This window comes from Cervus elaphus, chromosome 21 (genome assembly GCF_910594005.1).
Source record: "Cervus elaphus chromosome 21, mCerEla1.1, whole genome shotgun sequence".
In the NCBI taxonomy this organism is placed as follows: domain Eukaryota; kingdom Metazoa; phylum Chordata; class Mammalia; order Artiodactyla; family Cervidae; genus Cervus; species Cervus elaphus.
The window spans coordinates 34,617,813-34,636,914 of record NC_057835.1 but is presented as its reverse complement, the minus strand read 5'-3'; the positions used below and the strand labels follow the sequence as shown (position 1 = coordinate 34,636,914).

At 35.0% G+C, this 19,102-nt stretch overlaps 1 protein-coding gene across 9 annotated transcripts in view; it reads right to left on the bottom strand.

Moving 5' to 3' along the window:
* The window catches only part of CSPP1 (centrosome and spindle pole associated protein 1), a 108,826-nt gene that overhangs the window by 55,652 nt on the left and 34,072 nt on the right, over positions 1-19,102 (bottom strand). For 5 of the 9 annotated variants that reach the window (XM_043879464.1, XM_043879459.1, XM_043879460.1 and 2 more), the window contains 7 exons: positions 13,801-13,899; positions 12,597-12,667; positions 7,188-7,281; positions 6,094-6,151; positions 3,989-4,197; positions 1,513-1,634; positions 1,044-1,155 (listed from right to left, as the gene is read on the bottom strand). In XM_043879464.1, coding sequence (XP_043735399.1) covers positions 1,044-1,155; positions 1,513-1,634; positions 3,989-4,197; positions 6,094-6,151; positions 7,188-7,281; positions 12,597-12,667; positions 13,801-13,899 — 765 coding nt within the window. The remainder of the gene's footprint in view (positions 1-1,043; positions 1,156-1,512; positions 1,635-3,988; positions 4,198-6,093; positions 6,152-7,187; positions 7,282-12,596; positions 12,668-13,800; positions 13,900-19,102) is intronic. The other 4 variants (XM_043879467.1, XM_043879465.1, XM_043879466.1 and 1 more) reach the window with 2 other exon arrangements.

Below are 19,102 nucleotides of genomic sequence, written 5' to 3'. Positions count from 1 at the left end.
AACTGCAGTACATCCCCACCGTTGAAGGCTACTAACAAAACAAATGAACTATTTACACATGCAAAAACCTGGATGAATCTCCAGACAGTTATGCTAACTCTAAAGTCAACCTCCAAAGGTTACATATTATATAAATCCACTTATAAAACGTGCTTGAAGTATTACAGAAATAGAAACTGGATCAGTTATTGCCAGTGGCTAAGGAGAGAACAGGGGTAGGACAGAACTATGTCTGGCTATAAGAGGGCATCTTCAGGAATCCCTGCAATGATGGGAGTGTATCTTGACTGTATCCAGTGTTATATATCTGAGTGACACTGAACAGAGTTTTGCAAAATATTAGCAACTGAATATTGAAAATGCTGAAACTAAAGGGTACACAAGATGTCTTTATATTGCTTCTTATAATTTCACCATAGGAATCTATGCTTATCTCTAAATAAAAAGGTCATTTTTTAAAAATGATGCTATAGTGTGTTCTGTATATACTTTTTTGGTTGTATTTGTACATAAAACAGGTTCCTAAATACATATTTAGATATATATATCTGTGGATGAATGAGATTTTAGGTGATTTCAATTTTTTACACATTTGTTTGTACTCTTATTTATCAATAAGACACACAAATGACTTTCCTAATAAAAGAAAGAGAGATTATTCTTAATTTTTTAAATGTGCTTTCTATGAAATACGAAACACTGACTTAGAAGCACTACATATAACATTGTTGTTGTTATTCAATCACTAAGTTGCGTCCGACTCTTTACAACCTCATGAACTACAGCATGCCAGGCTTCCCTGTCCTTCACTACCTCTCGCAGTTTCTTCAAATTCATGTCCACTGAGTGGGTGATGCCATCCAACATTTCATCCTGCATGGCCCCCTGCCCTCAATCTTTTCCAACATTGTGCACTAGTTATGTAATAACTGGAAATTAAAATAAGTTATATCTGTTCTGAAGAAAAAAGAGTGCACTGAATAATACAGGTTCAGTGGAAGACAAATTAATCTTGAAACAAAGTATTATTTTTAACTACTTACAGGATAGGCTGTACTGGCTGGTGGGTGATGATAGGCTGTGCTGGTTGGTGGGTAACAGGAGCTGTAACATAAGCAGCAGGAGCAGGCTGTACTCCCATCATCCCTGAACCATCTAAAAAGAAAACACATTTGTGTCAGAGTACTCACTTAATAACACTTTATCCTAAAGGAAAAGTCACATACTGAAAATGCTACCTAAGGGAAAAAACCCACATTTCCTTCTGAGTTAAGGGTTAGCAAAGAATAATGCAAGAAAACATGAAATAGTTATTTCTCAAATCTAGATAAACAGGAAATAACTACGAATTATAACTGAGTTTTAAAGTAGAGCATTTACTAAATCAATAAATATATAATATTGGAATTAAGTAAAGCTGTGCTTTTTCTCATTGATATATTTTTCTTGCACAGAAACCAATTTTCCTGACTGAACTGCTGGACAATAATGTTTATCCCACAGATAACTTACAATAAGCAAGACCAGGATCCAAAGTATTCCTGGCCCCATAGAAATAGTACACGTCATCGTAAGGAGTTCGGTAGTTCGTAGCCAAAGGGGGCAGCATGGGAGGTGGAGGCAGAGGTGCAACTCTGTACCAATAGAAAATTGGGAAATTCTTCTCATATTTCATTGCAACTTAAAAAAAAATCAAGATATTATTATTCTTTCACAAAAATCTTACTGAAAATCTAATTGCTACTTTAGGAAAAGTCACCATCTTACTCCAATCTCATCAAAAATTATAATTCAAAAAGCAAAAAATATAAAATTTCAGAATTTAAGGTACCACAGTTACTCAATGAGTATCTAATTTGTCACCATCTGCCAGTATTGAACAAATATGGTCTCTGTCCTTCAGAAATAATACAGAAATAAAACAGCCATTATAGCAGAGTACAGCAAATGAAGGGGTTTCCCAGGTGGCACTAATGGTAAAAAACAAAAAAAACCCGCCTGCTAATGCAGGAGACATAATGATACACAAGTCCAATCCCTGGGTTGGGAAGGTGCCCTGGAGGAGGGCCTGGCAACCGACTCCAGTACTCCTGCCTGGGAATCTCGTGGACAGAGAAGTCTGCTGGGCTACAGGCCACGGGGCTGCGAGGATGCGGACACGACTGAAGCCACTGAGCACAGCACACGGCACAGAGCAGACGAAGCACGGCCAGGAGACACGGGTGTGAGAGGGCGGGACACTCAGAGCACACGGAGAAGAGGAGGCCGGACAAGGAAGGCTCTCCAGGAAAGGCAACGCTTCAGCCACGCTGCCAGAGTGCATCACAGACAAGGAGGATACAACAAGAAGAGAAGGCAGAGGTACAGAATGGGATTACAAGTGGCTCCACGTGACTGAGAGAAAGGCGTATTTTTTTTAACTCTAAAAATGTATTGTTCTTTCAAAGGAATTAAACAATAATGTGAAAAAGAAACTACTTAAATATCAACAGTAAATTTTTGACTTAATTTTCAGCACTTCATAAAGTTATAACTTCTGAAAATGTCTATATCAGCACTTCATTAATGATTAACAAGTATCTCTGTATATCCACCAAGGCAGTATTTTCCATTTGGTAAAAGGTAAAAAGCAGACTCCTTTAGATGAACAGAAAGAGAAAGGAGGCATCCTAGAATGTCTTCACATTTGAGTGTGTATCTTAGCTTCTCCTTTGTATACTTCAAAATAATTCTGAAGAGCTAAGAAGGCATTAAAGTTCTCTTCAGTCATGAATACTCTTCACATTTACTAAGCATTTATGTGTTTAATCTTACTGTCCTCACTCTGTAGATACATCAACAAAACAGCTGAAAAATTACTATAAAAGGAAACTTTCAGTATCATTAAAGTTCAAAGGTTTAGAGATTTATGGAAGATTTAATCCTCATCACAATCCTCTAACTGTAGATTAAAAAACATACACACACTCACACACACATATGTATGTTACTATTCTACTTCAACAAGTGAGAAAACTGAAGTTCAATAAAAGTATGGTTTGCCCAAACTCCAGGCAGTGAAGCAGCCATATTAATCCCTAAGTCAACGCTGATATCATCATACCATGCTCTGTAATTTCAATCCCACCTAGCCTTTTGAGTCGGGAAGCCATCAGATGAAACGAACCAAACATCTGATAAATACAGTAAACATGGTCAGACAATTTGTTAGCAGTAAATAAAAGATGATACCAAGTCATACTGAAGGAATGTATAGGCCAGAAAATATCAATGTTAAAAAGGAAAAACACCTGATTAAATGCAATCTGTCAATTAATACATTAGTAGTGAACAAAAAATAAGCAAAAATCCTACTGAGAGAAGAAAATATAGACCAGAAAATACCAATATTAACAAGATTTTCTTTATGTTTAGTCCAATATAGCATGATGCCTTTTACCTATGACATCAAATTTTTACCCTAATACCTAAATTACAGGTTTTATAATCTCAACACTTTATTTCAGATACTTGAGTTGCATAGCCTGTAAGTAATCACAGAGAAAGAGTTGAAGAAAACAAACTAAAGTAATATATATAAAACAGTCACATTAATAACTTTTTCTGCATTAACTGAAGGAAGTATTCAATGTTTGCCAAGTGGAAATCACAAAATTGAAAATGTCCAGGTTTTATATGTTAAAAGCTATTAAAAACAGACATTCCAAAATATGACCTAAAACTAAATACTAAATGTATTTAGTTACAATTTTAAAAATACTGAAGCATCTTTAAACAATAAAAGAATGTTATAAGAATTTCCCTTGTTTTTTTAACAGAGAAAAGATCAACAATGAAAACAAATTTCAACAGAAATTATTTGACAAAATCCATTAACTGTATGAAAATCTCTGAAGGATACCATCATCTGCTTCAGCAACTACTTCTAAATATAAAAAATAATGATACCTTACCTAATTCCCAAACACAAAACATTTTAAACAAGCACCTGGGAGGCACCATGTCACCAAGAGTGCTGCTGAGTCCACTGTGCACATCTTCGTTCTGAGATGGGATGGAGGAAATTGATGGGATGGGTGGGACAGATGGGGCGGACAGAGGAGGGAGAGGTGTCTGGAAAGCTACTCTGGGTCTCTCAGGTGGTATCGTCTCTTCAAAGTGTCTTGGTGCCACACTAAACTGCTTTAGTCTATCAGGCTAAAATAAAGAGAAAAAAATCTGTGTGTCACATGTAATCATAAATTTAAAGGTGGAAGAGATCTCAAAAGACCCTCTATCCCAGACTACCAGCAGGTACTTAAGTTAGACACAGAGCAGAGACAGAAAAGTTTGGGATTTCCCAGGTGGCTCAGTGGTAAAGAATCTGCCTGCCAATGCAGGAGACCTGGGTTTGATCCTAGGGTTTGGAAGATCCCCTGGAGGAAATGGCAACCCACTCCAGTATTCTTGTCTGGAGAATCCCATGGACAGAGGGGCCTGGAGGGCTACAGTCCATAGGGTCACAAAGAATAAGACACGACTGAGCACACACAACAGAATTTTACAGCTGTAAGAGATTTTGAAGATCCAATTCTTATTTTATAAAATGAGTAACCGAGTCTCCATGAAAGTACATATATCACCTAAGGTTTCACCATTAAAAAATAAGCAAAGACTAGAGCCAGATATTAATTCTAAATATAAAACTCTATTATACTACAACACTATGCTGCTTCACTACTCTCAATTGTCTTCAAAGTATTCTAACATTAAAGTTTCTCTAGAGCAGAGTGAGCAAACGTTTTCTGTGAAGAGCCAGTTAGTAAACATATCAGACTTTGCAAGCCACGTGATCTCTTCTTAACTTCTAAAGTAGACCAAAACAGTATATAAGCAAATTAGCGAGGAGGGTGTGATGCAATAAAACTTTACAAAAACAGGCAGTAAATGGATTTGGCCACAGGTTATATAGTTTGCTAACCTCTACTCCGGAAAATCGTTTAAGTGCCCTTTTCTAAGATCTGCACATCAAAAATAAATCCAAAAGTGATGGTCTAAATAACTATTACATGTAACATTTTTATTTATTCTCATAAAAAGCAACTTGACACTCTAAAAGTTGTTTAAATATAAATAGGAAGATCCATCAAACACAAAGGTAACTATAAATGCGAGGTTTAACATGCCACCACATTACATTAAAAAGTTCAAGATTCTAAAAGGAAATTCTTGACTGTCAAAACTATTTGGAAGGTATTTACTGACAGAGGAAAATATATTCAGTTTTGGAATTTATTCTTTTTTCCTAGCATTTTTGATTTCTCAAGAATGATTTCTCAGATTAATCTTAAAAGTTTTACTCTATGAGAAGTCAAGAAGCACACTAGGAGTGATACTGGTACAGCATCAAACTTTTTAAAAGGAAGAATCCACAGGTTATATTTAGCATAAGAAAAAGTAAGACAAAAGTTGCCTACAACAGAGTTATTTTCAGTTGCTGTATTCTTTTTAAGAACAAACTTTTTAATGTAATTTTTAAAGAAATTAAAGTTTCTTAGAGATGAAACAAAAACTTGCCCTAGCAAATAAATTCTACACATCTAACTAAAAAAAAAAAAAGCAGCTTTTGAGAAGAGTAATAAATTATTACCTTCTCCTTACTGAACTGCAATGATATGTATAATTCATTCCAATTACGAAAATTAAAAAATTAAAGTAATATAAGGTTATTACCTGTAGATTTACATTAAGTAAAAATTACTAAAATGCTTAAAGACTAGAGTTTAAGAATTCAGTTTCTCTGGAAACCCCTCTAATACAAGAAACATTATCGAAATACAATGAAGATTAACATTCATTTTATATTAAACTAAAATAGTGCACGAAAATAAAGTGAAAGGACTAATTTATAAGAAACTTTAAAAATACATATATGAAAATGGAAAAATTATCTTAGAGAAGTAAACAAGAGTTAGGACTACTCAATTTAGTTCATTACTGTTCAGACTTGTCTACTCTTACATTTTCCCCAACATGCTCTGTCTCTACCTGCCACTACATCTGAGCCTTATTTGAATGAAAGATTAAACATTAAAAGATGGCAAGAACTCTTACCGATTTCTCAGGGTCTTGTGCTCCAGAAGCTGCAACCCTGAGATCCAAATCTTTTTCTCTAAACAAAATTAAAGTTTTATATATTACAAGGTTATAATAAACAGTGTCAAAATCATAATCATTATTGAAACAAACTTATGAAGTCCATGCAATGGCATCTCCAGAAATAAATAGTAAATAATTTCTTTAATTAACAATAAAACCTTAAATAATTCTGAAAACTAAATTTTCTGATTCGGTGCAAGTAAACAAGCATTTACATGCAAACTGAGTTGGAATAAATATCTCTAAACCAGTGCCTGGGATACTTCAAAGTCTAAGCAATTTACACAGAATAAAGAAGTAAAACAAAGTCTTTACTTAATAAAACAAATAAAAACTTCTTTTAGGGTACATGTATATCTTCAGTTCACAAAAGGGAGGATAAAAAAATTAAAAATTAACATGATACTCTCCAGTAAGAGTGTTAAAGAAAATGATCTTAAATATGGCTAATACCAGACAACAGATACTGGCTTCCTCTAAGAAAAAGGCAAAACTAAAAGGTGACAGGTCTCAAATTCTCTACATCCAAAACATCTATCCCTAATTTTAAACTGAAATTATTATTTCAGAGGTCTTTCTACATGAATGATTACAAACTCTGAGAGTTGTATACAATATACATATCTGTGGATCTCTCATGATTATTTTTATATGGCATGTACATACACATGTGCTTACCATTTCACTGTTAAAAGACAAAACACTTTTATACTTACTACTATATATGGGATAACACAGTGGGCATGTAGATAACATTAAATGCTTCCCTAAAATTGAAGAATTAATGAGCGTATGTACAAGGCCTATTACAGAATGAACACACAGTCTCTTTTGTTACCTGTGATGAAGAAAACGATCACCCTCAAAGTATCTGTTTTATTACCCTGGCTGATTTACAATATGGAGACTAGAACAGAATGATTTACAAACACAGAATTGTATTAGGAAAAATATTCCCTTACTTTACCATGTAACAGTTACTACCATGTCATTTTAAACAAACGTATTTAAATTCAAAACATCTTTATTAAATGCAAACCTTTCATTACCGTCTCTTGTTCCTCTGTTGTTCAGCCATTTGTTCCAATAGCTCTTGTCTATATTTCTCTTTCCTTCTCTGAATAAGTTCTCGATCTTCACCCCCTAGAAAGTGGTAAAAAAAAAAAAAAAAAAAAATGCAGTCTTAACTCTGAAGTAACACATATAACTGCAAAGTCAATTTTTTAATTTCACTGTAATTATATCAGAGTATAATTATTACATATGCAGCAAATATAGAAGGTAAAATCATTACATATTCAATTTTAGTTTTATAATTTATTAATAACTACTATGTGTCAAACACAAGGCACATTAATCCTTCCCAAAATTCTACATTAGTCAAAAACCTTCTTAAATAAGAGAGCAATTTCTATTGCCACTTTCCATAAATCAGGATACTATCTCCAGTAATATTTCCCACAAGCCCCTTAAATTTAACAAGTGTGTTCAAAATGGACATCACAAAAGCAACTGCCCCTTTGTTTTCTGTTAGCAGCCTAATAATCGAGCCTCAAAATCTCACTATAACTTTGCTATCTCATCCTTTCTTATTTATTTCATGTGAGGCCCCTCTTCTCTACTGTAATGGCCATCAACCTTGGATAGGAACTCTACATTTTACCTGAATTGCAGCCATAACCTTTTAACTTGTCTCCAGAACTTCTTCCCTCCCTATTCTAATACATCCAGCACACTTACATATGATTAACTGTCCTAAAATACAACAATAATGATGATGACACCCTGCTCAAAAAATTTCAGTGGTTATTTCAATTCTACAGAAAAAAAATATGCAAACCTTTTACTCTGGTATCACTTACATGAAAATCAGTCATGCAAAATCTGGAAAACTACACAAATCACAGGATATCAAAAATGCAACTGAACCAGAAACTTCTCTACTACCTTAATTATTAGTTTCCTTTTGTCCATTAAGCACAGATGTCAGCAACACTGAAGTTCCCATAAGGTAATATAAATTATGTTAAGGTTAATAATAATGGTTTACAATCAAAGTAGATATGTCCATTCTGCTTCTGATCATGATGGAATTAACAAGCACAAAACTCAGCCTCCTTCCATTAAAAAAAAAATAATAAAACTAGGCAAAAGATATGAAATAACTGTTTTTCAGACACTGGACGACAGGTAGCACACGTAATACCTGAGAGAAGGTAAATAAATGTGAGCACCTTTCAAGCACCCTCCGTTTCTGCCTGCACGCAATCTTCACGGGTATAGGGAGGGAAAAAATTTAACATGGGAAACGGTTAAATTGAGCAGATCAAAGCCAAAATTTAGGAAAGCTAAAGTGGCTAAAAGTTTGGGCCAAAGACTCAAAAAGAAGCGTAAAAGGGCTTTGGAAATCTGTAAAGGGGTTCCTCTGAACTTTACTGTGAACTAGTCAGTGTATGCAGAGTGAAATTCCATTAGGCTGGGTAAAAAAAAAAATACAGAGAACCCATAAACTGAATTCACAGACCTCCTCCAATGAAGTAGGGAGAAATTTAAGCTCCAGCCACCTAGACTGGAGTTCTGGGTGATCCTTTAAGAGTACTCAGGGAAGAGGAGCAAGCAGGAAGGCTGCTCTAGATGTTCCAGCTGAGTTTAAAATAAGGCCTCAGAGAGACTGGTCCCTAGGCAACAGAAAAACATGAATGTGGCAGACAAAGTTCTCAGACATATCTACATTCTTTCTCTGCCTTCTGGCGCGAACTTCCTGCATAAACCTTCCCCTGAGTGTGGCAGGACCAATGACTTGCTTCCAGCCAATGAATGTGGCAAAGGTGAAAGGAATCTGCAGATGTATTTAATTAAGGCACCAAACCAATTCTGAACTAATTAAAAGGGAGATGATCTTGGGTGGGTCTGAAATAAGCAGATAAACGTTCTCACTGAGTTCAGAGATTCTCCTTGGTGGCATGATAAAATGAGCAATCTTGGTGGAAAAGTCCACGTGGCAAGAAATAGCAGACGGCCTCCAGGAACTGAGGACAGTGTCTAGCAGATACACAGTAAGAAGCCAGGGACCTTAGTAATGCAGCCACAAGAAAATGAATTGAGCCAAAAATCTGAATGCGCTTCTTTCCCTGTAAGGCCCCAGATGAAAAACAACCTGGCTAACACCTTATGAGATCCTGAGCAGAGGACCCAACAAAATTCATGTCGCACAGAAACTCAGATGTGTGACATTTTGACCCACTAAATCTTGCTAATCTGTAATGCAACAATAGAAAAGCAAAACAGTGACCCATAATCATTAGAAAAGTTAATTGAAAAAAAAAAAATCACAGAAACAGAGATGATGGAACAATGAACAAAGATGTTAAGATAGCTACCAAAACTATGCCCAAATATTTAAGTGAAAATAGTAATATAAATAAGGATAAAATGAAACTATTATAAAGAACCAAATAGGGAGTCCTACTTCTGCTTAGAAAGTAGAAAGCCACAAGAGAACACTGTTCATACCCTAGGATAGGAAAAAGCTCGTCTACAAAATCGTAACTTTTAAAAAGTCCATCAGAGAGCTGATATTATAAGCAACCAGGTAAACTGAATTTCAAAGGGTATAAAAACCAATTCATAGAAAGATGGGACAATACAAGTGTTTTACCTTTACCAGAGTATGGAGAAAAGGGCAGCGGCCTAACAGTAAGGAATCTGCCTACAATGCAGGACACCTGGGTGTGGTCCCTGGGTCAGGAAACTCCCCTGGAGAAGGGAATGGCAACTCACACCAGTATTCCTGCCTGGAGAATTCCATGGACAGAGAAGCCTGGCAGGCTACAGTCCACAGGGTAGCAGAGTCAGAAATGACAGAGTGACTAATACTTTCACTTTAAAGTAGGTAAAAAGAAAATAACTGAAATGGTAATGAATTCTTAAAGGCTTGTGTGGGGTTGGAGTAGCAGGCTTCTCTGAAAGCCCCAGACACAAGGGGAATCTGCACTCACTTGCTGCCTTCACCTGACGCTCATGAGAGGCTGGAGATGGGGCAACACAAGACACCTGGAAGACAGCATTCCGAGGCAAAACCAACCAACCAACCAACCATTGCCCACTGCCCACATTCCAGACTCTTCTTTCATGTACAGAAATCTATTGGTTGAAGGACAGAAAACCTTGGACCCAGAGTTCTGCCCTCATACAAAGCAAAGGTCTGCTACTGCTAGGGGAGGAGCAGGAAATTCTTACATAGAAGACCCTCCACAAACACAAAGGAGAGTTTGGCTACCACTCTGGGGAGAAGCAGAGCACTAAGAAAGACTCATTGCTGAGAACCAAATGCACAGAGCCAGCCTTGCATCGAGGAACAAGCTACAGCAAACCACTGCTGAGCAAGGAAAACTGGCGAGAGAGATCCTGTCTGTCGGGGGCATGCAGTAAAACTGCGGACGGTACAGGAACGCTGAGAAAACCCCTCCAGGCCCTACACTAAGAACAAGGTAGTCAGGAAGTTAACACTTCTCTCTAAACAAGTCATTAAAGATGCAAAAGACATGAACATCACTATCAACCAAATGGCTTGACATTTATAAACTATTACACTCCACAATCACACAATGCACATTCTTTCAAGTACACATTAAACATTCACCAAGAGACACAAAATTCTGAGCCACTGTTTAAAATTTTACTTAAAAAATTCAATTTTGAAATAACTGAAATTTAAAAATTATTTTTCCCACAAGGGAATTAAACAAGCAGTCAATGACAAAAAGACAGCAGGAAAATCCCCAAATAATGAAAATTTAAAAACATACTTCTGAATGATCCATGATTTCATTATAAACCCCATAATATATTATTTTTGCTCTCAGGAGTCAACTGTCCTAATTCTTTAAAGAAAGCAAAAGGCTCCAAACAAGATCCTTGGGGAAAAATTAAAGGAAGACAAATTCCAGCTCAAGAGAAATGAGAATACTGCAACTATCAGAGTCACCTCAAGTTGGAATGTCTTGCCTCTGGGGAGAGTTAGTTCCCTAAGAACTCTGGGTCCACAAATATAGCTGGGGAAGAAAGATCCAACCATGCGGTAAATCACTGAATTAAATGAGCTTAATAGTCTATTCCAAGCAATAGAGTCTATTATCAAATGTCAATCTATAATTCCTGGATTGAATTAATAATAAATTCATTCCATTTATCTTTAAAATTTTAGGGTAGAGTAATCCATTTACTGATAAAATTGTCAGTGGGTTTCCAACACGGAAAAGCATTTCTCCAATTTTTACCATGTTTAACAAAAAAAGAATCCTAAGAAGGAAGCCATTACTCTTATTGATAGGTTAAATTGGTCAATTCTCATTTAAAGACATTAGAATAAAACTCTGGGTATTATGCCATTTTTCTCATAATAGCCATTTCAAGGAAACAAAAGTGAGAATATCACAAAAATATCTATCTCTAAGCCAAAATTTGCTGGGAATTTTTGAAGGCAGGATTGCTGGGAAAAATTGAAGGCAGGAGGAGAAGGGGACGACAGAGGATGAGATGGTTGGATGGCATCACCAACTTGATGAACATGAGTATGAGCAGGCTCCAGGGATTGGTAATGGACAGGGATGCCTGGCGTGCTGCAGTCCATGGGGTCGCAGAGTCAGACACGACTGAGCGACTGAACTGAACTGAAGCCAAAATTTAAATTAGTGATTGATTTTAGGTTGAATGAATATAAACTGCATTCTTATACTACAATTTCTTCATATACTTCGCTGAAACAGAATCTCAGGCAATTTTTCTAACAGATTTACACAAAGAACAGACCACTTTTCTACTTAAAAGTTACACACAGGAAATATTCTCTCTTCACATCATTTCTGAAATTAAATGTAACAAGTTAATACAACAAATCAACATGCTTAAACAATGACCTTCATTTCTGACAAAATAAACAGAATATCTGGATTATAATCATTATTTGACCAAAACACATTCTCAGAAACTAAATGGAAAGAACATGGGAAAGGATAAAAGGATAAAAGGATCAAGATAAAAAGGTTTCATTCAGGGGAACTAAACTAAAACGTACGGCACTTTTATGCTAGCTAAACAAAAAGAATCAAGAAAAAAACTATTACATATAAAAAAGAATATAACAGTAACACTAAAGTGAAATATGAATTTTAAAGATTTTACTGAACATAATACTTCATTTATCATCTACAGAAAGTTCATCACTAAATAAAAGCAATTTAGCTTTAAAATTATAGACAAAAAAATAAAAAAAATAAAATTATAGACAGAGCTATATAATACATGCTAAATGTTTAGAATAGTGCCTACCCCAGAGTAAGCACTAAAGAAATTTTTCTATTAGTAAGAGTGGTACTAATTGCAACGCTGAGTTCTCACTAAAGACCTTTTATAAAACACTCCACAAAAATCTAATTAACTGGAGGGCATGTACACACCAAAGAGCATTCCCGCAAAAGGACTGCATGTCTCTCGATTAGTAGGTTTGGATGGTTCATTGTCTCGAGCACTAAAAACAAAAAAACAAAAAGAATCAAGACTCAAACAATTTTCAGGAAAAAAAAGTTAAAGTGAAATGTAGGTGTGAGTTATTGGCCTTTCAACATACTATGGATATTACTAACATAACAGTTTTCACGTGTTCTTAAAATAAAGGTAAAATCATGGCACTTTATCTCTTTATACAGTGAGACCCCAAGGCATTCAGGGGACCCCAAGGCATTCACATAAATATGTGAACCTTTTTCTTCAGCCAGCTTCACTGACTCCAGATTCCCAATAAAACCCTTTTTCCTAAGAACAGTTAACCCAGTAAGGAAAATGAACATAAGTACACATAAATAAATCCTAAAAAAAAGAGGATGGTATCTATACCACCCACACTCTGAAAAGAAGATCATCTTTAAAAGAAACTCCTTCCTTGAAAGACAGAATCAAGGGGGAAAAAAATAAAGACAACTCTTTCAAAGTAAATTTAATTTGATTCAAATAGAAAATCCAAATACAGATAGACTCAAAATAGACAACTTTCCTGACACACATTATCTTCATTATGCACTATAAATTCAGAACCACTTATGTACAACACAAGAAAGCCACCAAAAGATAAAAAACTATAGAAAAAGAACATGAATATAAAATGCATATAATTCCCTTTTTTACCCCAATATAACACAATTATGTATGAGCACTAATTTTACAAAGTAAGCAAAAATGTTATCTACTCATTGTTGAAAATGATAGTTTTGAAAAGGAAACTCATATTACAAGAACGTTTTCAATTTATTTCAAGTTATGTCCCCTCCATAACTCCAAGATATTATAAATTGATCTTTGGTCCATTAAATTATATGCTTATTTCTCCTTTCATTAGTTCAGATTTATAGATTTTATAATGATAGGACTCAGAACACCTTGGCACACTTTATAATCAAAACTTGCCCTTCAAGAGAATGCTGTAAAGTACCACAAAGTTTCATATAACACAATTCTTCCCTCCCCTCCTTTCCCCTAAATCCTCTCTCACTAATAAGCAAGACTGTTAACACACTATACCTTTCCAGTTTTCCAGCAAACCAGTCTTAGCAGTTGCTGTTTTACAGTGCAATGGCTGAAGGGCAGAATTTATACTACATACTATACCTTTGATTTCCAGCAGATGAAATTCGTATGTTTGACTGTTCTGTGACATCACCATCATACTCCATAGGAGGCTCATTGCCTCGTCTGTTCCCGTACATCCTTAAAAACATATTAGCTTATAGAGCTTGTTCCACATACAGTGGACTTCTCTTATCTTTCTTTGGTGATTTTACATTTGATGTTGGAAATATTAAAGGGAACAAAGCGTTATAACCAAGTTTTACCGTAAATACATTTGAAAATTAACTCAAATGACATCTGACAATATGATCTGCTGGCTAATGAGACACTAAGAGTTTAGATTCAATAGTCTTTAAAACAAAGGGAGATCAATTATAAATTATTTCAATATAACTTCTAGAAAATCTTAATATTAAAAATATGAAAATACTAATAAGACTTTTTCATTATTCAGTTAGTCAAAGAATATTTATTGAGCACCTACTACATGCCAAGTACTATTCCAGGCACTGAGTATGCACACACGGTCCTTGCTCTCATGAAGATAAGTCAAATTTCAAAATGAGATCTTTCTTTTACATCAGAATTCACAGATTCTGAGAATTATTTCACTGCATATACAAACCTTTTAACTTACAAATACAGCCGCAGTCTTACTATGAAATTAAACCAAATGTAGCAAGCCACAACATTTGCTAACACATAAATCACATGAAATACTAAATAATACCCATAGATGAATAGAGAACATTATAAGCAAATAGGCTGATACATGAGTAGAAAATGATTAGTTCATCTTACTCACAATTTCATGAATAAGAAAAAGGAAGATTAGAATTTTTTAATTTATTTTCTTCTTAAGAATTATTTCCAGAAAATAACTTTTAAGTGTTTTTTAATTAATTTTTTATTTCCACTTGGCAAACAAGGATTCCTTGAGCTTAATTTCTCACATCAAGAAACCAACATGACTTTTCACACCAACCTTTATCAGCACCCATGAAAATCAGCATTTCATAAGTCATATTTCTTTGCATGGCTGTTAACAAACTATAATCTCTCTCATGAGGTCAACTGGTAAGAAGTATGATTATTAAAGTATTATTCAATAATTTAGGTGAATTTATCATATTAAGAAAAAGCAATTTTCAGAAGAAAAGGAACTTATCACTCTCCACAGAGCCAGCATGTAAAATCTTCTCTTTGTTTCCATCACACTTTTCAACATCCCCTGTGGAGGAAAGACTACCCAGAACTGTAACCTGACTGCTATATGCACTGTGGCAGAACAGATACATGGTTTCCATTTTTTATCCACATCTAAAACAGAATCCTCCCCAATCCCTTTCAAAACACAATTTCAAATTATTTCAATTTATCAAAACACAGCTGATTTTATATCTAAAGCCAAAGGACTCAAATCTCTCTTTTAAACTGACACATCAGTTTACTGTTATTCCTTACTTCTACCACTTAAAGAACAGGGATATATAAACTTTAAGTCACTTTTGTAGTTAATAGTGCCAGGCAACCAGATTTAGTTATACTGCATCTATACAAACACACATGTGAAGAAAAGCGTAAACAGCAGGCCTGAGACCACCACCCTTAACAAAGGACTGTTTGCAAGAATGGCCCTTAGGTGGCACCTGGGAACACAGACTGGGAGGAGTCCACCATTCTCAGAACTGGCAAGTGTGACCCACTGTGCCTCAACTGTTTGTACAAGCAATAGAGTTTATGCTGAACTCCTGCTTTCTTTCAGCAAGTGTAGAATTTGGGCACATGCTAGGAAAAGGGTGCCTACATGACCAGCCCCCAATAACAACATTGGGCAAAGAGTTTCTAATGCACTTTCCTGGTAGACAACACTTCACTCCTGTTTTCACACTTTGATACTGCAGGAATTAAGGATGTCCTTGGCAGGGGGCTCTTGGAAGCCTGCTCCTGGTTTCCTTCAGACTTTGTCCCATGCAATTTTTTCATTAGCTGATTTTACTGTGTATTCTTCCACTGTTAATAAACCACAGCCATGAACATAACTACATACACAAAGTGCTGTGAGTCCTAGCGAATTGCCAAACCTGGGGGTGGTCTTACAAATCCACAACACAACAGACAGAAGTGAATTAGTTAACGTGACAAAGCAGAGCATAAACCTGTGAAAGTTCAAATACAGAGACATTTAAAGTTACACATTTTATTTATTTATTTTTTTTTCAAAAGTCATCTGTGCTTTATTGCTCAGCACCGGCCCCTCACGGAGCCTGTGTTGTAACGTTCCTGGGGGGTCCAGCCCCTGCCTCCCCACCCCAAATACGCCAGCCCTGCCGAGCTCCCAGCCCAGTGCAGGGTGGGTGTGCTGGGGGAACCTCCATTCCTGTCAGTGAAGTTCAGTCCAGAAAGTTACACATTTTAAAAGACATAACTTGAGATTAAATCAGAATTAACCAGAATTAAAGACTAAGACATACAAAAATTCTCTATAAAATCTATCGAAAAGTTTCTGGCTTCCTGTATTTTCAGTTGTCTAAAAACAACATTTGGACTTGTAATTGTGGCTTATCTTTATACAGCTGTCCCCAAAGTACAGGTTTCCCTGATGGCTCAGTGGGTAAAGAATCTGCCTGCAATGCAGGAGACACAGGAGATGTGAATTTGATCCTTGAGTCAGGAAGATCCCCTGGAGGAGGAAATGGCCACCCACTTCAGTATTCTTGCCTGAAGAATCCCGTGGACAGAGGAGCCTGACTACAGTCCAGAGGGTTGCAAAGAGACATGACTGAGCCATTAAGCACACCCCCAAGTATGCTATATTTAGCACATCTACAATGTTTTATCAGCTCTTCAGTATATAGAAATATATCTTAATAAAGCAAGCACCAAAAACGCAAAAGAAATTTCAAAGATCATTCTAAATTAAAGAAATTTAAGAAATGATTTTATGCATGCATAAGGTCAAGGTCTCTGCTAAATTCTACAGTAAAACCACACAGATTTCCTAACAAAAAGACTATATGAAAGATACTTCAAAGTACACCCTTTCACTAAAGAAAAAAAATTAATTAAATCATAAAAGTCCCCTTCTGTCACTTACTCATAATAAATTCAAGACTAGAGAAATATTTAAGACATCCTACTCAATTTTATGAAATGACTGACGACATGATTGTGCTTACTTTGTTAAATCAAGGAAAAATTACTACTTACAAATAGAGATTCATAAATATTTCTTAAATTACTAATACAAGACGTTTAAAAAAAATCAAAGAAGCAAACAAAAAACCTAGAAAGCAACTTAACAAGCTGTGAAGTCAAATTATAGTTTGGAAAGTTAACCACCTTACTTATTACTAAAATGTCCCTATAATTATAATGGAATATCCTCCATTTATTGAACTCTCCTTCCTATTTACAATAAATTTAGCATTTAATCACTCTTAACTATCCCAATGAGTTGGCTTTAACTGCTTTTATGAGGCTCTCACAATTTACTTTTATTTTATTGAAGCAAATGAAGTCCCAAGACAGGGGAACTGGTGAGAGCCAGCAACCCTTTCACCATTCGTATCTTATCTCTTCAGCCCTCTTCACATTAAGGGGAGACTGACAGATGATAAAATCCACAAGTAATGAACTCATCAATCATCTAAGAACAGCCTAATTTTATTCAGATCCAGGGATTCCAGTTAGGGCCAGTAAGTTCCTTCTGTTTAGTTATAACTTGGGAGCCAGTTCCACATTAAAACTATCCCTGTGACCCAGAACTAATTTATTTAAATATTCTACCACCTTTGATCCACAGGTTCACTTACCACACCTCAAGCCACTGAGGTTTTTTCAGAAAGGGACAGATCTCATAAAAGGAGAACTTTACTTCCTTTGACATATCAAATCAGATTTGATTGAGGGAATAAAATAATTACAAAATATTTCACCATCTTACTATCAAAAAAAGTTAAACCTATGCTAAATGGAAAAAGCTTTTTCTATTTCCTTGAAGACATGGGTCAGTAATTCTAGGTAATTAGGTTCAAATTTCAAGGCCCAAAGAAAACAGGTATGGGCTAGAGGCCAAATTTACTCTAAAAATTAGCATGTTTATCTTTTAAAAAATAATTACTCTCTTACAGAAGAAAAAGCAAGTTGTTTAAAACCACAAGTATTTTCAGCTAAGTTAAATGTGAATGAACAACTTCTAACTGATAATAAAAAACATTTTTCATTAATAAACCACAGAATCAAAAAACTCCTTCAGGAATAAATTTACAATGTTTATGCCATCAAGAATGACATAAAAATAAAATATTTACCACCTGTTGGTCCTGACACAGCTTACAGGGAGAAAGAATCAAGTTCCTCCTTACTTAAATCATAAAATTCACAATGGTTACACCACCTATTTGTTTTCATATCAAAAATTTCTCTAATGTGAATGAATTCTGCTAGGGGGACTCTCAACTATAGAAATTATAAGAAAACTACTGAGCTGTTAAATGTTGGTCACTATTTTTCTCCTTGTTTTCTGTTCTTCCAATTTTCATATTCACTTTAATTCAATAATGGGTTTCTCTAATATTGATCCCATCTTTAAAGTGGTGAAAACAACATAAAAATGGTCCTTCCAAATAAAAAGTAACTAAGGAAAAAAAGTAATACCAAGTTTAATAAACTCATGTTCTAATAAGCCATTTCTCCTCATTTATATCTTACATATTAAGCATGCACATTTAAGAGTGTCCTACACTAAGCAAGCACTTAGGCTATTGAGTCAGATTCTAGCTCAGATTCTAATTTCACATGAAGCATAATTTCAGAATTTTCTTAAATGAAAATCACAATTACAAACTAACAAATTCAAGAGTTAAACTGGAAGTGCTAACTGCCTTAGTGACATAAAAACTTTAAAAAAGAAACATTTTTAAGGCTAAAAATTTCCTTTACCCATTACATTAACATTGGTTGTAAAGTAAAACATAATAAGGTAGTATATTAACTTCTACAGCTCAAGTTAATAAATAATAAAGACTAGGATGACTATCTCTTTTAAAAGCATGTAAAAGTTTCAAAGTATTATAAAACAGTATTATATTCAACTTCAGAAAGCTCCTAAAACATTATTAATTTACTTAAATTGGTAAATATGTATCAAATGACACACACATACACACACAGTGCAACTGTCAAGCTAATGCTAACCATCTGTTACCTATTTTAAAACACTGTCAGTGATTGATTAATTTAAGAAAGTAAAATCATTCCTGGGCTTTATCTTCTCATATTTAAAGTGAGGGAAATATTTCATTAATAAATACATAATGGTATATGGAAAAGTTAATAG